At 37.9% G+C, this 19,875-nt stretch overlaps 1 protein-coding gene across 1 annotated transcript in view; it reads right to left on the bottom strand.

The window, feature by feature from the left end:
- Positions 1-17,809, bottom strand: part of ryr2b (ryanodine receptor 2b (cardiac)) — an 88,452-nt gene extending 70,643 nt beyond the window's left edge. The window contains exons 1-17 of the mRNA XM_066671888.1: positions 17,714-17,809; positions 14,270-14,386; positions 13,941-14,045; positions 13,374-13,448; positions 13,197-13,275; positions 10,301-10,413; positions 9,897-10,014; positions 9,123-9,219; positions 8,760-8,834; positions 8,458-8,614; positions 5,053-5,223; positions 4,624-4,745; positions 4,102-4,276; positions 3,013-3,148; positions 840-935; positions 316-434; positions 95-228 (exon numbers count right to left, since the gene is read on the bottom strand). Of these exons, the coding sequence (XP_066527985.1) occupies positions 95-228; positions 316-434; positions 840-935; positions 3,013-3,148; positions 4,102-4,276; positions 4,624-4,745; positions 5,053-5,223; positions 8,458-8,614; positions 8,760-8,834; positions 9,123-9,219; positions 9,897-10,014; positions 10,301-10,413; positions 13,197-13,275; positions 13,374-13,448; positions 13,941-14,045; positions 14,270-14,386; positions 17,714-17,755 (1,931 nt within the window). The 5' untranslated portion in view covers positions 17,756-17,809. The remainder of the gene's footprint in view (positions 1-94; positions 229-315; positions 435-839; positions 936-3,012; positions 3,149-4,101; positions 4,277-4,623; positions 4,746-5,052; positions 5,224-8,457; positions 8,615-8,759; positions 8,835-9,122; positions 9,220-9,896; positions 10,015-10,300; positions 10,414-13,196; positions 13,276-13,373; positions 13,449-13,940; positions 14,046-14,269; positions 14,387-17,713) is intronic.
- Positions 17,810-19,875: the final 2,066 nt, after the last annotated feature.

Here is a 19,875-nt window from a genome sequence, read left to right as displayed (position 1 = left end):
TACATTAACCTTGTAACTGCAGTGCAAGTAAAGATTAAAATTTATTTAAGCATCTAATCTAACTTTGGATTAAAGGGAACATTAAAGTGGTTACCTGGTGACCTGATTGACCAATCTTGTCTGTAGCAGTAAATCTCTCTCCGGGAGCAATGTCTCACTGATAAGTTGCTGGTTAGAGCGGACAGCAATTCCATGGCACACACAAAGAGAAGAAAGCACATCCAAGATCTGGAACACACAAAGCAATTAAACATTCAAATAGAGACTTCACTGTTAGAATTTTAATAAACCTAAACAAACACAGTCTCCCAGTACCTTATGATTGCGGCCATGTCTGTCTAACAGAGAGATAATAGATCTAATATGATCTTCTTTAATGAAATTCAAGGCCTCCGGGCTCTCTGTTAGGACACAGTGCAGTACTTCCAGGATTCCTGAAGAAAAATTAAAGTAAAAAAAATAAAAAATACTATGCATGTTAAGCAGTGCAAATCTGTGTTTATTCTATTGGAAAAGACCAGGTATGGTTTCACAGGTGTGGAGAATACACAAAAGCAAAAATACTTAATAATTATACTTATAATTATCTCTCTCTATCAATCAGTCTACATTACACAAGTTTAACAGCATTTTATCTCCCCAAATGAGCACATGCTTCACTGTATATAATTACAACATTCCAAAACATATAGAACTCAATCACCATCTTCATGTCAAAGATTGAATGCAATTTTACACCCCCAATTACCACACATCTATTCACTGTCATGAAGTCTAACAACAAAGTCAATAAAATTATTAAATTAAAGACCTAATCTTTCATATTCTAGAAGACTCACCAGTGGAGGCCTCCAATCTCTCCAGTCTGCTGACCAGCCAGTCCAGTGATGTGGAAAACTGGGAGCAGTTATTCCGATTGCCCCGAATGAGGGCAGCTGGAAAAGTGAGAAAGTTATAAAATAATTAATAATTTAAAAAAAAAAACAAGAAAAGCAAAGCAAGCAAAAAAAACTAGGCAGGCCTTTTTTTGGCAGATGTCGTTGGCCGTATAGTTTTTTTTTTTCCATAAATGTGTCTTTGGCATCTCAAAAGTAAAGGTTCAGCCCTAAATACATTTTTTACTTGTTAGATGTCATTGAGAAACCTTGGTGCTTTATATGTGTGTTTCTTTTTAGATGTGGTTATTGTGTTATATTGTGAAAATAACTTATAGCAGAGCTATTAAATGTAGAAATGAAAAAGAGGATCAGAAATTTGTATTTATAAGTGTTTTTGTTTGTTTGAGTGTTTGTGAAATTGGTAAAACAATTAATTGTATGTGTTTAGCAGGATTTGGACAGTTTGTCATCATGTCCTTCCTTTATTTTGCTTTAATTCTAGACATTTTTAAAGCCAAGAAACTTGTTGATTTAAACATAATTATTTACTTAGACTATTCAATGTAACAGCTTTTAAAAAACCAAATAGAGAACCACAGACAGAAATAGAAAATTCAAATATAGCTGTGAAAACAGTGAAACAACAGAGAGCAAAAATGGCAGCCTAGTAAAATTATTCTGTGAAGATGTAACAATAAATAAAGTTTTTGTTTTCTGGTTAAAACAGCATAATTAAATGCTATTGGACTCTAAAATTTAAGGTTTCCATAATGTAACTGCAGAGCCAATAAAGGTAGTACAGGGGTGTCCAAACATTTTTCAAACGGGGCCGAACTGGATCATATAAAAATCTCTCTTTCCAAATATATTAGTCATAAATTATTTATAACAATGTATTCAAAATATGAAAAACACAAAACACAACAGTTTGTATTTATTAAATGAATTTCATTTTAGAGCATTAACTGACGCTGATATAAAAAAAAAAGTGTCAAATCCAACATTTTACTGCAGATACTTCCCTTTCTCTTGAAATTGTTGGTTCTTACTGTCAACTGCATTTTTGTTTTGCTGCAGCCATCACCAAATGTCATTCTATGAATTACTTGGCTGGCCCAGAGAAACTTTAGCTTAGTTCATTAACTCAGGTGACCCATTGTCATTGATGTATTTTTAAAAGTGATGCTGCAGGCCAATTAAAATGTTACACCAGGCCACATTTGGCCCGGGGGCTGGACTTTGGACACCCCTGCACTAACAATACAAACGTTCAGCTTCATGCTCTTTTCCAAAAATAATTTTCAATTCAGGCCGTCAAATTCAATTTCTAGGTATCCGCACTGGCCTTCATTCTGGCAGCGTCTGAGCTTAGGGGGAGTTTATACTCAAAGGACACACATTCTGTCTGAACACTAAGCACTTTTGTGAAACACTTTGGATAAGATCATCTGCTCTTTCATTCATTCACTCATTCTCTGTAACCGCTTATTCAGTTCAGGGTCGCAGTGGGTCCGGAGCCTATGTAGAATCATTGGGCACAAGGCAGGAAAACACCCTGGAGGGGGCGCCAGTCCTTAACAGGGCAACACATACACACACACACATTCACTATGGACACTTTTGAGGTGCAAATCCACCTACCAACATGTGTTTTTAGACCATGAGAGGAAACCGGAGCACCCAGAGGAAACCCACGCGGACACAGAGAGAACACATACAGTAAATTCACCAGTGTTATATCAACACTATTAGTGTTAGATTAAAACGGTTAGTGTAATAATTTAACACTCTCAGTGTTAACACTAATAGTGTTGATTCAACACTGGTGAATTTACTGTACACCAATTCCTCACAGACGTTCACAAGGAGCGAGACTTGAACCCAGAGCCTCCAGGTCACTGGAGCTGTGTGACTGCGACACTACCTGCAGCAAAATCCGTGCCGCCCACTTTAACAGTAATACTTCAAGTAAAACACAAACCCACATGAGACAACACAACTTTAACCTATATAGTGTTACCTCTTGTTTTTGAAGATTTGTGGAAATCTTTACTCATGTGCATTTCAACAAAGCTTTTCATTCGGTGAGTAAGCCAAATGTTTATTCTAAAAACATCTAAAAATTTGTTTATACCAAGAAGTTCATAGAGGGAGTTCAGGATGGCCTCCCATGCACCTCCTGCCTCTTTCCCAGCAACCTTAGCAAAACTGGACGCACTGCTGTACAGTTGCAGGTGGTCAATGCAGTCAAGAATCAAGGTAATGATTCCCTGAGAAGAAGAAATAGAGGGAAAAAAGAGAGACAACTGAGTCCATTTCAAGTACACAAATTAAAAGAAATGATGGAGCCTAAATCATTACGTTATAAAAACATATAAAAATTAATATCAGAAAAAAAACAACAAAAAAAGTCTGCCCATTTGCAGAAAAGCTGAGATTTTAAAATGCAATAAAATATATTTTACTGGTTAAAGTAAAAGTAACACCAGCAAAATTTATGTCCATGCGAGAAGTTTGGTTAAAGTCACATGTACTGGGTCTTTGAGGCATAGCTAGAAATTGAAAACAGCAGTAAAACAGGATTTAAAGGCAACGTTCATAATTGTAATCAAAAAACACTTTCAAAAAAAATTCAGATGTTTCCTCACCATTTGCTAGCTGTACAGTCTGTTTGTGTGCTCAAAACAGGTCCAATATGTTTATGAAGCTGTAAATGATTAAAAAAAAAAAAAAAACAAAAAAAAAAAAAACGGTAGGATTTCTTTTACTCTCTCTGCTCATGGCAGAGGTATCTGGAGTTGTTTTAAACAACAGAGAGATCTGTAAACGCTGCAAAGCATGAACTGAAATAAAGATATTGTTGTATTGTTGACATTGTTCTATAGGTGGGTAATATTAATTTATTTTTGCTGTGTCAGATCACTTAAGGTGGATATGTCTCCAAACTGGGGAGATGGCTGCATTTCTGAAAGTGCTACAAAACTAAACAACTCAAGTTACAAATGAGTTTCTGTGGTAATTCAAACAGTGAATAAAACCCTACAGACAAGTCCAACTCAAAACTTGACAGCCTTTATTAATTTGAATAATTTTTTCTGTCAGTGAAGACCTATGGTTGAGTGAAAAATTCAACTGCAAATTAACATCAGAATTTGTGTAGCAAAGCTTGCATCACATTCTCTGTGGCATAGACAAAATTTAATAATATTGCTGCTGACATTACCTCCTCCTGAAACAAATGTTGTCTCTCCCGCAGTGCTCTGATGCTGCTCTGCTTTGCCTCGTGTCCCTGACTATCCATGGGTGAGCAAAAATAACCGATTAGATCTTTGAGCGTCTGATGCAGCATCCCTATTGGGAGATCTGAGGCAGAAATATTGGCTCTCTCATCCAGTCCCCTGGTCAAGCAAAACATTAGAGACATTCATTATATCAAAGATTGAGCATAGATTCTTAAAAGAGCAACCACTCTCAAATCATTATTTGCTTTATGAAACAGAGTTCATACTAACAAATATGATATATCAGGAATTTTGTATTAAACATATGTTAACATGGCTGCATCCAGTGGGGGTCCTGCTTTAAGGAGCATATCATGCTTCATTTAGTGACTCCAAAGCAATTTGATTTAATTCCATTTGAATTTTAGAGGGGAAAATTCATATTAATAAATACTGTTATGTTTCTTTCGCTCTAGAGCAAATTGTCAGTAGTAATGGCTGAATCTGAGATTTTCCAGAGTTACCTTATAAAGCATGAAAAGAGAAGTGTAGAGCTACGTATGAGACCAGCAGCTTGAGACTCCTCTTTCTGAGAGCGAGAGAGGGTGAGGCCATCATCCATGTGACCCTCCGAGTGGAGAATGGCCTAGAAAAATAAGTGTAGTTCTAACTCATACAAAGATTGAAGCATGAAAATTAAGCAACTGTGTAAATGTCATAAATATACATTGCTGCAAAATGTCTTCACTGCTACAATGTGTATTGAAAAATGTAAGTTGTTTAACTATGAAGTATACACCACTATTGGGCAGCAATTCGATACCACGTGGACCTATGAAACGAGCAGCCCTTGAATAGAAGCAAAATCTCCAAGGTTTCTAGTAAAGTGTTCCTGTGAGTGTAGATTTAGAGCATTCAGAGTTAGTTTCTCAGGCTTAAAGTATAATCTTTACCTGCTTATGAACTCCCTTCTCTTTCCTCCCTTTCAAGTCACTGGCCTGGTAAGTGAGCCACAAACCCGTGTCCACGTGCTGGATGAAACAAACAGAGTCTCCATATTTTACCTCCGGTGTCCCCATCCCCTCTTTCTTTTGAGTGATATCCATACACTCTTTGTCAGCATCCTAGATATTCAAGATCCAAGAATTTGTTATTGCACAAATACAACAAAGTAAAATAAAACAGAATCGTGATAAGTAACATGAAAGTTCAGCAACATTGTGTAGAGATTTATCACTGGAATGCCAAAAGCACTAGAGTGAGTTTGTATTATGTGTTTCAGCACACAGAAAATCCACTACGAGGGATACGGCAAGAACACTTCCAATGATTGTGCAAAAAAAAAAAAAAAAAAAAAAAAACATCAAAGTGATTATTCACACAGTGGGGAACTGTGAAAATGAATTAATAATACAAAAATAGTTATTAAAAACACAAAAAGAGTATAGTTCTGACTGACATTCCCATCAATGTTAAACAGTTAATTCACTAAAAAGCAACTTTAGTCTAGGGATTAGACCCACAATACAGATATGAACACCTCATACAACCCCAGGCACAGTCCTTTAAAATTCTCATGCTCTTTCCCTAATTAGCTTGGAATTGGAAGACTCAGGTGCAATGTGGGTGACACATGGGTGTTAAATGCAAGTGAGGATGGCAGCAAAAAAAGAAGAAAGTGGACATAAGAACCTACAGGTGCTGGTCATAAAATTAGAATATCATGAAAAAGTTGATTTATTTCAGTAATTCCATTCAAAAAATGAAACTTGTATATTATACTCATTCATTACACAAATACTGATATATTTCATGTGTTTATTTCTTTTAATTTGGTGATTATAACTGGCAACTATTGAAAACCCCAAATTCAGTATCTCAGAAAATTAGAATATTGTGAAAAGGTTCAATATTGAAGACACCTGGTGCCACACTGTAATCAGCTAATTAATTCAAAACACCTGCAAAGGCCTTTAAATGGTCTCTCAGTCTAGTTCTGTAGGCTACACAATCATGGGGAAGACTGCTAACTTGACAGTTGTCCAAAAGACGACCATTGACACCTTACACAAGCAGAGCAAGACACAAAAGGTCATTGATAAAGAGGCTGACTGTTCACAGAGCTCTGTGTCCAAGCTCATTAATAGAGAGGCGAAGGAAAGGAAAAGATGTGGTAGAAAACAGTGTACAACCAATAGGGATAACTGCACCCTGGAGAGGATTGTGAAACAAAACCCATTCAAAAATGTGGGGGAGATTCACAAAGACTGAACTGCAGCTGGAGTCAGTGCTTCAAGAACCACCACGCACAAACGTATGCAAGACATAGGTTTCAGCGTCGCATTCCTTGTGTCAAGCCACTCTTGAACAAGATACAGTGTCAGAAGCATCTCGCTTCCAAAAAGGACTGGACTGCTGCTGAGTGGTACAAAGTTATATTCTCTGATGAAAGTAAATTTTGCATTTCCTTTGGAAATCAAGGTCCCAGAGTCTAGAGGAAGAGAGGAGAGGCACAGAGTCCACATTTGCTTGAGGTCCAGTGTAAAGTTTCCACAGTCAGTGATGGTTTGGGGTGCCATGTCATCTGCTGGTGTTAGTCCACTGTGTTTTCTGAGGTCCAAGGTCAAAGCAGTTGTCTACCAGGAAGTTTTAGAGCACTTCACGCATTCTGCTGCTGACCAACTTCATGGAGATGCAGATTTAATTATCCAACAGGACTTGGCACCTGCACACAGTGCCAAAGTTACCAGTACCTGGTTTAAGGACCATGATCTCCCTGTTCTTAATTGGCCAGCAAACTCACCTGACCTTAACCCCATAGTGAATATGGGGTATTGTGAACAGGAAGATGCAATACGCCAGACTCAACAATGCAGAAGAGCTGAAGGCCACTATCAGAGCAACCTGTGCTCTCATAACACCTGAGCAGTGCCACCTACTGATCGACTCCATGCCACGCCACACTGCTGCAGTAATTCAGGCAAAAGGAGCCCCAACTAAGTATTGAGTGCTGTACGTTCTCATACTTTTCATGTTCATACTTTTCAGTTGGCCAGCATTTCTAAAAATCTCTAAAGCATTTTGAATGGAATTACTGAAATAAATCAACTTTTTCATGATATTCTAATTTTATAACCAGCACCTATATTTTTCAAAGAAACGTGTAAGTCACTTAAAGTTAAGTTCGCTAATTGAGTCCATCATAATAACTTTAATGGCAGTGCTAGGCTTTGGCGCACAGCATACAGCAGGCTAAAATTGCCTGTAGCTATAAATAACATGGTTTGGAAATTAACTGCACAACAAACTGCAGTTCTCTCAGTTCTCATACAGTCTCCCAGAGTAGCATGTCTAACTTCGGTTGAAACTTCAACCGAAACTGTCAGAGGAAACTGCAGCCTTTTGCAAGGATCTGGATGAAAATATTTTTTGTACTTTCATTCATTGACACAATGAGAGATATTTTTTCTGTGATTCTTACTTTGTTGGCTTTGTGGAGATTATTATTATTATTATTGCTGATGTATCATTTGCACTATGGCTTAAGTCTAAACTACTTATTTGTCAGTCATTATTTTAACATTAATTTAACATTATATAATTCATTGATTAAATTATGAATTGTTATTCATAATAGTTTCAAGGCATGTAGAATTGCACAGTATTGCATAGTATATCAGTCGTTTATTGTTTTACCGCAGAGCAAAGAGAGCAAAAAAAAAAAGGCAATGTGTTCATAGGTCCCCACTAATATCAATGTAACATGCTGTTTTGTGTTCTGTTCTGTTTTTGTTTCTTGTTTGTGCTCCCCTTGTCATGTAACTGTCCCCCTGTCTTGCGTCTGCTTCCTGCTTGTTCCCTGGTCATGTGATTCCCTTCCCTTGTGTTTCTAGTGTCATGTGTCTTAATTAGTACCCAGGTGTTTCTTGTCTTTATATAGTCCTTGTCAGTGGTTCCTGTTTGTGGGTCATTGTATGTATGTTTGGTTGTTGTTCATGGTCCTTAGCCTTGTTCAATGTTTAATGACCTGTATTTAGCCTTGCTTTGTGTTTTGGCGTTGTTTTATGTTTCGATTCCTTGTTTAATGCTTAGCTATGTTTAGTGTTTAGCTTTGTTTAATGGTTAGTGTTTAGCTGTGTTTAGCATTTAGCCCCTTATTTCTGTATAGTCCTTGTTTAGTGTTTAGCCCTTGTGTTTAGTGTCCCTCTATCTAGTTTCCTTTAAGTTATATTAATAAAGCCTCCTGCATCTACCTCCATCCTTGATCACTCCTATATGCACGCACCCACCCCCATAATTACAGTCAAGAGAAAATCTATGCCCTTGTTTTAAATGTACATGTAAATTACACAGTATACCTTTGCTGTGTGGAGACTGAAGGCAGTTGATTTGATGTCAGCCTGCTCTCTATCCACCAGCTGTAGTCGTCCTTCCTGAGATAATCCTAAATATCTCCCTGTGGTAACATGGCACAAACGGAAGGCCTGCCCCCAATGAGTGTAGCTTCCACTCCAGCTGTGGAAGAATGAACAAACACACACACTTGGTAATGTGTAGCACAAACAAGAAACTGTAAATTGTCTTAAAAACACAAATATGCCTGAATTATTGCCTTAAATTGCATTACCCCAGCAGCTTAATTTAGCTTGTTTGAACTTACGAGACACACAACAACTCAATCCTCCAAACAGAACGAGCTTGAGATGATACAAGACCACCTTCAAAATGAACAGATCTGAAAGCAGAGAAAGGAGATGTGTCAGAGCATATAAGAAATATAGCTAGGTAAACACAGGAATTTGTATTCATTAATTTATTTTATTTTAATTTATGGATTCTAAAAATACTGACACGTTTTTTCATAGTACTAGATCCATGCTGTCTAATCCAGAAATCTGTTTCTTCAGATGTGAATAAGTTTTTTGAGGCAATGAACTTTTGCCACTCTCATGTTTATCTTGCTCCTTAGAAGCTAGGACACAGATATCTGTAAAGCCAGAAAATAAAAGCCACTGTTACTGACCTGCGCTCCTCCTCTCCATGTCCAGCTGGTGGTATGGTCAGACACTCATTAGTGTGACCATGCAGCAATCGTAGTGTGTCCCCTCCTCTCAGGTGGCCTATAAGTTAAATATAGAGGTGTACCTCACTTCAACTATACAGATGTACCTATTAAAATAGATGTCTACTATTGTGGGGAAATGCAACTCTCTCTCTCTGGGCTGTTTATGTTCAGAATCTCTGCATCTTTTAAGGTGGAACAGTGTGTTTAGGAAGAAAAAAGACTCTTGTTTAAACATGACTAAAGTTGAACTTGCCTGTGAGATTTGTAGGTCAGTGTTTAAATTACCACAGAAAGATATTTGTAAATCGAGTTGTTTAGTTTTGTAGCACTTTCAGTAATGCAGTTAGCTGCCTCTCAAATTGGGAGAAATTTCCACATTAAGTAATCAGAAACATAAAAGAACAATATGCTCATCTTGGTTCATGATTTTGAATGTTTGGAGTTCTCTCCATTGTTTAAAAAAACAACAGATCCCTTTTCTCTCCCATGAGCAGAGAGAGAAAGCATACCAGAGCTAGACTTTTTTTTTTTTTACTAATTTACAGACACTGGGGCTACATAAACCACATTATACCAGTTTCCAGCACACAAACAGACTGGAGAGCTAGCAAATGGTGAGGAAACATTTTATAAAAAGTGTTTTTTATTACAATCGTGAACATCGCCTTTAAGCTTTCCAACTGGTGACTGCTCTGTCCTCATTTTCATGTGTGCTTTTTTACTATGAGGTACCCTGAGCTTCAGCAGTGCCCGAGGAGACTGGTGCTACACTCCACAGATTCTGCTGAAATGCTGCATCCACAGTAAAATGAACCCCAGGATCAGCACCACCTGCACTCCATGAGATGTGCTAAAAGAAAGAGGAAGATGTATGTTACTCTAAACAAGAGTGATAGCATGTTATATAGCAAACATTGCTTTGTTATTTAATCGGTGTGAACAAATTACAGGCAACTGATACTAGATATTAGAGTGATATTATTATATATAATATATTATTAGAACTGATATTAGAGAAGGCTCTGGACCCACCACGACCCTAAACTGGATATGCGGTTACTGATAATGAATGAATGAATGAATGAATGAATGGATGAATGATATTAGAGATAATAAGAAAGAGGGACACAACTCACAAGGAATCTTTCAGAAGAGACACTGACCAAAATTAGGTCATCACCCACTCTGACCTTCTCACCTTCAGACCTCTGCTTGGAGGCAGGGTGGACTGTCCACCAACATGCCTCACCTGAGACCAAACACACAGGGGCAGAAAGAACTTAATTCACTGACATAAATATAAAACAATCTATCTAATAACTGCTTTTTCTTCTGACAAGTGAAATTTAGATTTGATACTCTGCATTCTGTGCCATCACCATGAAATATCTAAAATCTAAAATTGATCAAGTTTCTGTCTTAAAATGATCTTCAGCAAATGAAAACAGTGAAAGAATAACTTAATAGAATCTTAACAAGAGCAAAAAGAAACTAGGCAAGCCTAGTTTTGCCGGACATCCATTAGCCATATAGCCATTTTCACAGAGGTGATTCTGGTATTTCAAAAACAAGAAAGCCCAAAATACATTGGAAGGTCTGGAGAAGCATCAGTGCTTCATATCAATGTTTTTGTTTACAACAATAACAAGTAAAAACAAACTATAAACATAGTTTATCTTGTTAGTTGCTGACAGTGTGTGTAGGATCATGGAAAGCCTGTTATTTTCTTTTCATACAAAGCTAGAAGACTGAAGCACCATGTTGAGATGATATTAAAGCCACTTATTTATCAGAAAACTAGAAGATTTTAACCTTCAGGTTTTTGAACAGGGCATCGCTGGGAACTTGATATTTATTACTGACTACATTTCTATAAGGGTCCGACTGATAAAACTGGGCTGTAACTCATTCACAGTCTGGTTTATTTTGAGTGACACCTCGCTCTGATCTTCTGACTTTAATGATCTGGAGATACTGCCTGTTTTCGTGTGAAGTTAAAAAAAAAAAACCTGTGCAGATGTAATGTACTCATCAGAAAGTCAGTAACAGTGAGATGTGTCCGTGTATCATGTCGTTATAGGGACACACAAGATGACTTTCTGTTTGTTAAATCAGCCAACACATTTCTGTTCGAGGCTCCAGCACTGAAGCGGTGTGAGTGTGTCCCAATTCAGCTCTCAACTCTCTGACACCTTGAACACTTCAACCCTCGCGACTTCAGCTTACCTTTCAACAGTGTCATTAAAGTGAACATTTTAATGAAGGATTTAGGGCTTATGGCAAGAAATGGGACAGGGGAAAGCCAGCAGGCAGAAGAATCCTGGAGATTTTTAGCAATATAGAAATCCCAGCTGGACACATTTTTTAGGTCCAAAAAAAAGAGCACTTGTCTAGGGAAAAGAGGTCATTTGTTCACCACCGAATGGTTCCGCTCCACAATTTAGTTCACGAACTTGAATGTGAAATATGGCTGAACTAACAACAGGTGGTGTAGTGGCACCTCCTTAAGTTTTCTCGGTGAAATATGGCTGAATTAACAGTTCTTACTTGCACATGCACGTTTCAACATTAGGTGTCAGTCAGTCAGTCACTCACTCAGTAAGGGCAAATGCCTCTTCTAGACTGACCCAGCAGGCGGTCAAAAAAAGTCAATAATCGTAAGCTGAATGCATTACATTTTCCTATGGGTTTCTTGCAAACATGAGCTCTTCAAAAAGAAGACATCAGAGTAAATATGCTTTTCATATTTCAGGTGATCCACAATTAAACAGCCTTCATATAGACATGAAAAAAATAAAAACAGTAAAGCAATACAGATAAGCTAATTTCATATATTTTTTATGCTTAATGTAAATTTTAAAAGTTTTCCTTTTCATAAATGAGTGACATCAAAGCAAATTAAGAAAGCTGAGAAGAAAGAAAAAAATGCTTTGATTTAAAAGATGATAAAATACATGGACCACTCATCATTTTTCTCTTATTCTATCACAGGCTAAGTGGTTACATGTTTGTGCTATGAATTCCATCAAGGCAAGTGGGCAACTTCCAGGGGTAATGTACTAAATTGCTTTTATGAACTATGTGATGAGGTTAGAACATTTTTAATGGAGAAAAGTAGAGAAATTTTCTGATGATAAATGGCTGACATGGCTCATCTCTCTTCTCCCTTTTCTTACAAAATTGAGGCTTGGATCAGAAAACTGCTTGTGGAAATCTCATCTTGAGATTTCCTGGTCCGGAGGAGCTTTTAAACAGCAGCATTGTTTCTAAGGCTGACGTGTGTTGTGCTTATTCGAACTCATCTTGAAGGAATGACAACACAGTTTCGAGAGAATTTTCCAGAAAACAGTGCAGTGTCTGCAAGAGATCAATGGATACAGGATCCTGTCTCTTAACATAGAAGAGTCATTGATTGTTCTGACCTGAAACAGGCGTTCACAGAATGCACTCTGCCAGAATTTTGGATTTCATTGCCAGCTGAGTTTTCAGCATTGAGTTAAAAAAAAGCTTATCCCTTTTGCATCACCATTTCTTTGTGAATCAGGATTTTCATCACCTGCATATCTGAAAAACAAATACAGAGCCCATCTCATAGTAGATGGTTTGCAACTGTTCTTGCAGCCCTACTAAGCCACGCATGGAATGTCTTTGTGCCTCAGTGCAGGCCCAGCCATCACATCAATGAGTAAACGTAATCATATAATTATTATTCGAAAGCAGTACCTTTTAGTCATGTGTGTGTTGGAGAGCAGGGGGTTGAATGGGCTGTGGGTCGTGAAATATTTTTAACCCTAAAAAGGGGTTGCACTGTAAAAAAGGTTGAGCTACTACTCTAGATACTTGTCCTCAAAATTAACTCAATTTGCATGTTATGATTTTCACTTCCTTGGGTCCTTTCAGACCATCGTCCAAAGCCACCTGCCTGCTATTTTGGTTTGTACCCATCTAAAAAAAAGTGTGAATTCCCAGAACAACCAAGGTAGCACCCTCAGTCACATTTAGGATTTGTGAAATGCTTAGGGACGAATTTACCTGCTGCATCTTCCTGAAGACCGACATCAAATGCAAGCTTATCAGCAGAGAGTCCAGAGGAGGACAAGCAGCTCAAATACTAGAATAGTGGAAGATATCAGCAGCTTCATAACTGTGCCAGTCACTATGCAATAACCATTCAAAAGGAAGGAAAGCCATTGGGGCGTTAAACCTCACCATGTCACTGTAGGCATGTCTCAGCAGCAGTGCCTGACCATAGAGAAGAGTGCGGCAGCCAGCAGCTTCTGAAGGCTGAAGCAAAAGCACAGTACATAAGATGACTGACCTTAAAGGTGTCTACTGTTGTGGAGAAACTATCGTCTTATAAGGTGTTAAGTCTTCACATCAAATACATCTATTTTTTTTTCAATTCCTTGCCTGGTACTTTAGTTGTAATATAATGCCAGCCATATGTTTAGATTTGTGATGGTGTACTCTTGGTATAACTTTAGCTCATTTCCTAATGCCCCACTTTGTTATCCATCTGCCTTTGTCAGTATTATTTATTAACATCGATTCACCCATTTTCAAAATATTTGTTAACAGCAGCCCTAGGGTCAGAAATCAATAAAAATGACATAAATCTTTATGACAGATGAGCTATGGTCCGTAACTGTACACCTATATAGTGGATTTATAAAGCAGGTGGACATAAAAAATTGGCCCCTGTGTGGAAGAGCATGAAAGGTAAATAAGTGGATGGTTAGTGAAAAAATAGATAATAAGAAATGCTCTCGTTTTCACCCCAGTTTGTAGATCCTCATGGTTGGCAAGCATTTCCTGCAGAGCTCGGACTGATACACACCGATCCAGCACAAAGACACACAGTGATAGGTCTGCTGGAACATTCTTAAAAATAACACAAATTATAATATACCTGGAGTTTCCTCTCAGCATAGATATGTATTGTGTAAATCAGGAACATAGACACCTTAAATATGCTTTGTGTTAGTATGGAACTATGCATCTCTATCCCAGTCTTGTAAACTGTTGCATGTGTGTTAATTATACAGCTTTAGTAAGACTCCATTGTGCAGTCATTTTCAGGCCTGGTTCAGGTGTGAATCTCTCACCTTTGAGTTGGAGGTGGACTCCAAGTAACAGAGGCGGCAACCAAACCCATCAGCTGCCAAACACAGCTTTTGCTGAACTGGAACAGCCAAGCAGCATCGCAACACCAGCTTATCTGACTGCACACATGCACATACACATGCACAAACACACACAGCAGAGTTACATCTAGTGACTTGGATAAAATAAATTTTGTTTTCCATACCACATGTACATCAATGACATGTTTTGTTTCAGAAGTTTTTGAAATGTGCTTTTTCTCATCACTGCAAAATATCACAGTTCAAATCTGTACATGTTTTTAGACAAGCTTGATGAGTATCTATAGGTTTTAGGCAAAATTTATTTGTAATCACATACTATATGACATAAATATTTAAACATTAAGTGTGTACTTTAAATTAAACATAAAAAAATACATGTTTTTCAGAGTTTGCTCGCTACTGGCCATGATCTTAAGTTAACTAGTTAAAGTGACAGTAATTGATGGTTGCATCTAAATCAATGGTAAATTCACACATACACAAATAACCATTTTTTTCGTCAGTTACATAAAGTTTGAAGAGTTAACAACTCATAGATTCTTGCTTTCCATGTGCCGTTGGGCCAATGATATGCTGACCTTTCCTTGTCCTATTGCAGTGAATGCTTTTCAATTTGGCACTAATTCCTCTACCTAGATTAGTGTAATATTAAGCTTAAGTGATTTAGTAATAAATGAAGGATATGGTGAAACTCTAGTTGCACTGCTGACTGGCAAAAAATGCCATTCCAAAGGCCAGTCCAAATTACAACCGGATTCCAAAAAAGTTGGGACACTAAACAAATTATGAATAAAAACTGAATGCAATAATGTGGAGATGGAAAATGTCAATATTTTATTCAGAATAGAACATAGATGACAGATCAAAAGTTTAATCTGAGTAAATGTTACATTTTAAAGAAAAAAATGTTGTTTCAAAATTTCACAGTGTCAACAAATCCCAAAAAATTTGGGACAAGTAGCAATAAGTGACTGGAAAAAGGAAATTGAGCATATAACGAACAGCTGGAAGACCAATTAACACTAATTAGGTCAATTGACAACATGATTGGGTATAAAAAGAACTTCTCAGAGTGTCAGTGTCTCTCTGAAGCCAAGATGGGAAGAGGATCACCAATTCCACCATTGTTGCGCAGAAAGATGCAGCAATACCAGAATGGTGATACCCAGCGTAAAATGTCATCCAGACCAGAGAGGACAAGGATAACCCAAGTTGTTATCAACGCTCCGTTCAGAAGCCTGAATCACTGATGGTATGGGGTCGCATGAGTGCTTGTGGCATGGGTAGCTTGCATGTCTGGAAAGGCACCATTAATGCAGAGAACTATGTTCAGGTTCTAGAACAACATATACTCCCATCTAGACGTCATCTCTTTCAGGGAAGACCCTGCATTTTTCAACAAGATAATGCCAGACCACATTCTGCAGCAATCACAACATCATGGCTACGTAGGAGAAGGATCCGGGTACTGAAATGTCCAGCCTGCATTCCAGATCTTTCACCTATAGAGAACATTTGGCGCATCATAAAGAGGAAGGTGCGACAAAGAAGGCCCAAGACGATTGAACAGTTAGAGGCCTGTATTAAACATGAATGGGAGAGCATTCCTATTTCTAAACTTGAGAAACTGGTCTCCTCTGTCCTCAGACGTCTGTTGAGTGTTGAAAGAAGGGGGGATGCCACACAGTGGTAAAAAATGGCCTTGTCCCAACTTTTTTGGAATTTGTTGACGCCATGAAATTTTGAATCAACACATTTTTCCTTTAAAATGTTACATTTACTCAGATTAAACTTTTGATCTGTCATCTATGTTCTATTCTGAAAAAATATTGACATTTGCCATCTCCACATCATTGCATTCAGTTTTTATTCACAATTTGTTTGGTGTCCCAACTTTTTTGGAATCCAGTTTGTACAAGCAGTTCACAGATGTTAACATAAATGTTAGTCAGTTGTGAGCTTGCTAAAATAATACATGAAAACATGATCTATGATTTATTGTGCCATATTCATTGACATTTAAATTGGACTGAAACAAAATGCTGACTTTGAATATTCAGATGTACACAGATACGTTTTGAACCAATTTTAACAAAAAAAAATTCAGCTTGACAACGTTTAGCAGACAATTTTAGAAAATGTCACTTCCGATGAAACCAGTTGGTCTAAAAGTGTCTTATTATACTTTAACCTCTATGGACATATATGGGATGGGATGAAAGCTAGGATATTATTAGACCGTCAAACAAGGAGAATTCCAACACCTCTCCTTTGTCACTTGTTGCCTTACGCTGGTCATTACTGGAGGATTACTGATAAACGCGCACACACACATTCAAATGCATTAGCCACTTGACGGTTAAAACAGCATCATTAGGGACATTCTTCCTATCTCCATTTATCAAATGCGCTTCCTTATCTCAGACGGAACCCAATTTCCAAACCAATTCATTCATAGTTTTTGGAAAACAACAGTCAATTACCAGAAATACTGAATCACAGGTGCTGATGAAAATGTAGCAAAAAATGTGCATATATAAATTTTACTACTGAAACCTGCAACCTGCATTAAGCATAGAAAAAAAAACCAAAGCTTGTCTTTGCTGCTGAGGCTAAGGTTAGGTTTGGGTCAGTTGTATGTGGACGACTAACACACATTTTTCCCTCTCCTGATAAGACAGATTAAAATAGACAGCCATCAGGGCCATGCTGTAGCTTGTAATGCAACACTGTACTTCACTAGATAAGGAACATCTGTGTAGACCACAGTCTTTGGCTGCAAGCCAGGACAGTTTTTTCAACAAGGACATTTTTAACAAGCAGAAAACAAAGAATTTTCTAAAAGTATTAACTAAATAATTAATTTTCCTCTGTTCCAGTTCAACACTCATCTAGCACCTACATGTATGCTGGGTTTAATGTTATTCTGTTCTGCTTTAATTTAAATAAATTCAATTCCACTTTGGTGCCATATGTTTACCAGTGTTACAGTATAATGGAACATTTTCTGGCTACTTCTTTTTGTACAAATACATAGAGACAAATACATGAGTGCAATAAACTATACACAATAAACCAACAATAGACAATAAGTACCAAAAAAAAGAAAACAAAAAAATGTGAAGATGTGTATAACGGTGCATTGAAGTGAGTATACGTGTGTGCAAAATGTGCAAAACCTGAAACGGTCTTAGAGGTAGTTTCCATGGCTCATAACTCTGTTTTTGTAGTTTTTGTACTGAAATGTGGCTTAGATCATAGACTAAAAAACATAGGTTTGTTAATAGATGCTGGATATGCAACAAAGTGTCTCTGCAGGTTAATAATTTAGATGAGCAACAAATAAATATTTTAGGCTATTCTGATTTTGGCAGCTTTGAATCAGCCCTGATTAATACTCACTGTGCGGAGGAACTGGAAATCTTCTTCTACTTCTGTCCTCATGATATCTCATTAATTAACAAGGTTTAGAGAATCTAATGAAGAATGGCATTCAAGCAGCATGGGAGAGAGTGATGGAGGACCCTCAGTGTGTCCCACAAGAATACAAATCACACCCACTATGAGACACACCCACAACAAGATAAGGTCTCTACACAAGCTGACAAGGGCACTAGAAAAGTCCATCCACCATGCTCCTCTTCTTAAAGCCACTTGAGACATGTACAGTATAACATTCTATTGACCTGGGACTAAAGCCGTTGATGTTTTAGGCCAATGGTTCTCAAACTTTAAGGCCAAATACCACCTATTATCCAATCAAAAACCTCCAAGTACCATCTAACAGTCCTATCAATTACTTTTTTGTTATTTGCATGCATTACACTAATCTGAGGTCATTTGAGGTCATCTGGTTTATCACCACTTGCTGCTTCTCGTACCACAGTTAGACACCACTGTTTTAGGCTAATGTTTGTACAGACAGTGGCGCTAATTTTATATACATTGTTTTCTGACTGTTTGTATTTCCTTCTTTTAGACCCTCTGCCATGTTTCAACATAGTTTTCTTTAAAGGAAGGTGTGTGTGTGTCCCTCTTTATTTTTTAAAAACATTTTCCCTTACTAACAATTTACAGGCATTAGGCAGCATTCATTTAAGGACAATAGCATGTTTACATGTATTTTAACAAGAATTAAGCAACTTTTTATTTGAATAATTTTATTTGAAAGTGTTTATGTAATATTTAAAGGAGTTGTATATGATTCTGGAGCCATAATGTCCTATAGCCCCACATATGATGCCATGCTCTCCAGCCATCCTTGTCCTGAGCCATTTGTTCCAGCTGTGCCCAAGTGTGGCCTGTTCTTTTCATGTCTGCCTCCAGGTCACAGCAGCATGTACTTCCTTTTCCCCTGTGGGTTCCAGGTGTGGGCTTGCTTTGTGTTGCTGCATGAAACCTTGCTGATCTCTCTCCAGCATCTTTGGAAGCTCTTTTTCTTCCTGTTGATGTATTGTTTGCTGTCACGATTGTTCATTACAAATTGGCTTGCAAATTGGGAGCAAATTTGAAGAATTCTTCTGAGGCATGTGTTAATATTGGTCTTAGTTCTCTTCATGATAATGGTCCTCTAGGTCTCTGCTCCATAAAATAAGGCCAGGTTCATAATGCTATTGGAAATCCTGATTTTGATGTTGATTGTCAAGTGTGTGAATCCCCAGATATTTCTAATATCTGCATCTGTGCCACCTGATTATCAGCGATGCTGCCCATGTAGGTGAAGCGATCTGTCTTCTAGTTCCTCATCCTCCACACCTGTGTGCAAAATCACTACTCAAAATGGTACTGAAGGCATCTCTGCTTTAGTGGAAGATGGAATGTTATTGGTTACCAGCCAACAAGCGGGGATGAACGTGATTGTCCCACACTGATCAGGTGGGGTCACTTTAGGAGGTGCTGAATATAGAAGGGTGATGTTCTTCAGCATGTTTGGAAGGAGTTGTTAACAAATATAGGCTGCTGATCTCCACTTAGACTCAAATACCTTGTGGACAGAGCATGGTCCTGTTGTAAAACCCCTGGTTTTGTCCTGTTTTGAGGATCTACAGTGGAAACAGTAAGAATGTTCATTCATTCATTCATTGTCTGTAACCGCTTATCCAGTTCAGGGTCGCAGTGGGTCCAGAGCCTACCTGGAATCATTGGGCACAAGGCGGGAACACACCCTGGAGGAGGCACAGCAGGAATGTGACTTTTTTAATTGACATCACAAAGCTAATCAAATTAAGTTTCACTGCCTAAAGAGAGAGATTTTCCTGATGTAGAAAAGCAGATAGGCTGGTTGGTTAAATGCTGAATCTTTTCAAATGCCATTATGTATTAGCGGCCTTGAAAAGATCGGGAATATGTGTGTGTGTGTGTGTGTTAGTGAAAACTTTCCCAAACTGCAGTCACTACCCGTTATCCAGGGCTGCATACTGTGCAAAGACTTCTGTCACTCTGTTGACTCTCACAAGAATGGTCTCATGGCAGGTCTGAAAACAGCTCATTTATCAGGTCTGTTTCATAGTTTTCATATAGTTACTGAAAACATCAACAAACACTCTGAAACACTGTACTGCAGT

The sequence above is a fragment of the Hoplias malabaricus genome, chromosome 1, assembly GCF_029633855.1.
Source record: "Hoplias malabaricus isolate fHopMal1 chromosome 1, fHopMal1.hap1, whole genome shotgun sequence".
Taxonomy (NCBI): Eukaryota; Metazoa; Chordata; class Actinopteri; order Characiformes; family Erythrinidae; genus Hoplias; species Hoplias malabaricus.
This window is presented reverse-complemented; position numbering and strand designations above follow the sequence as displayed.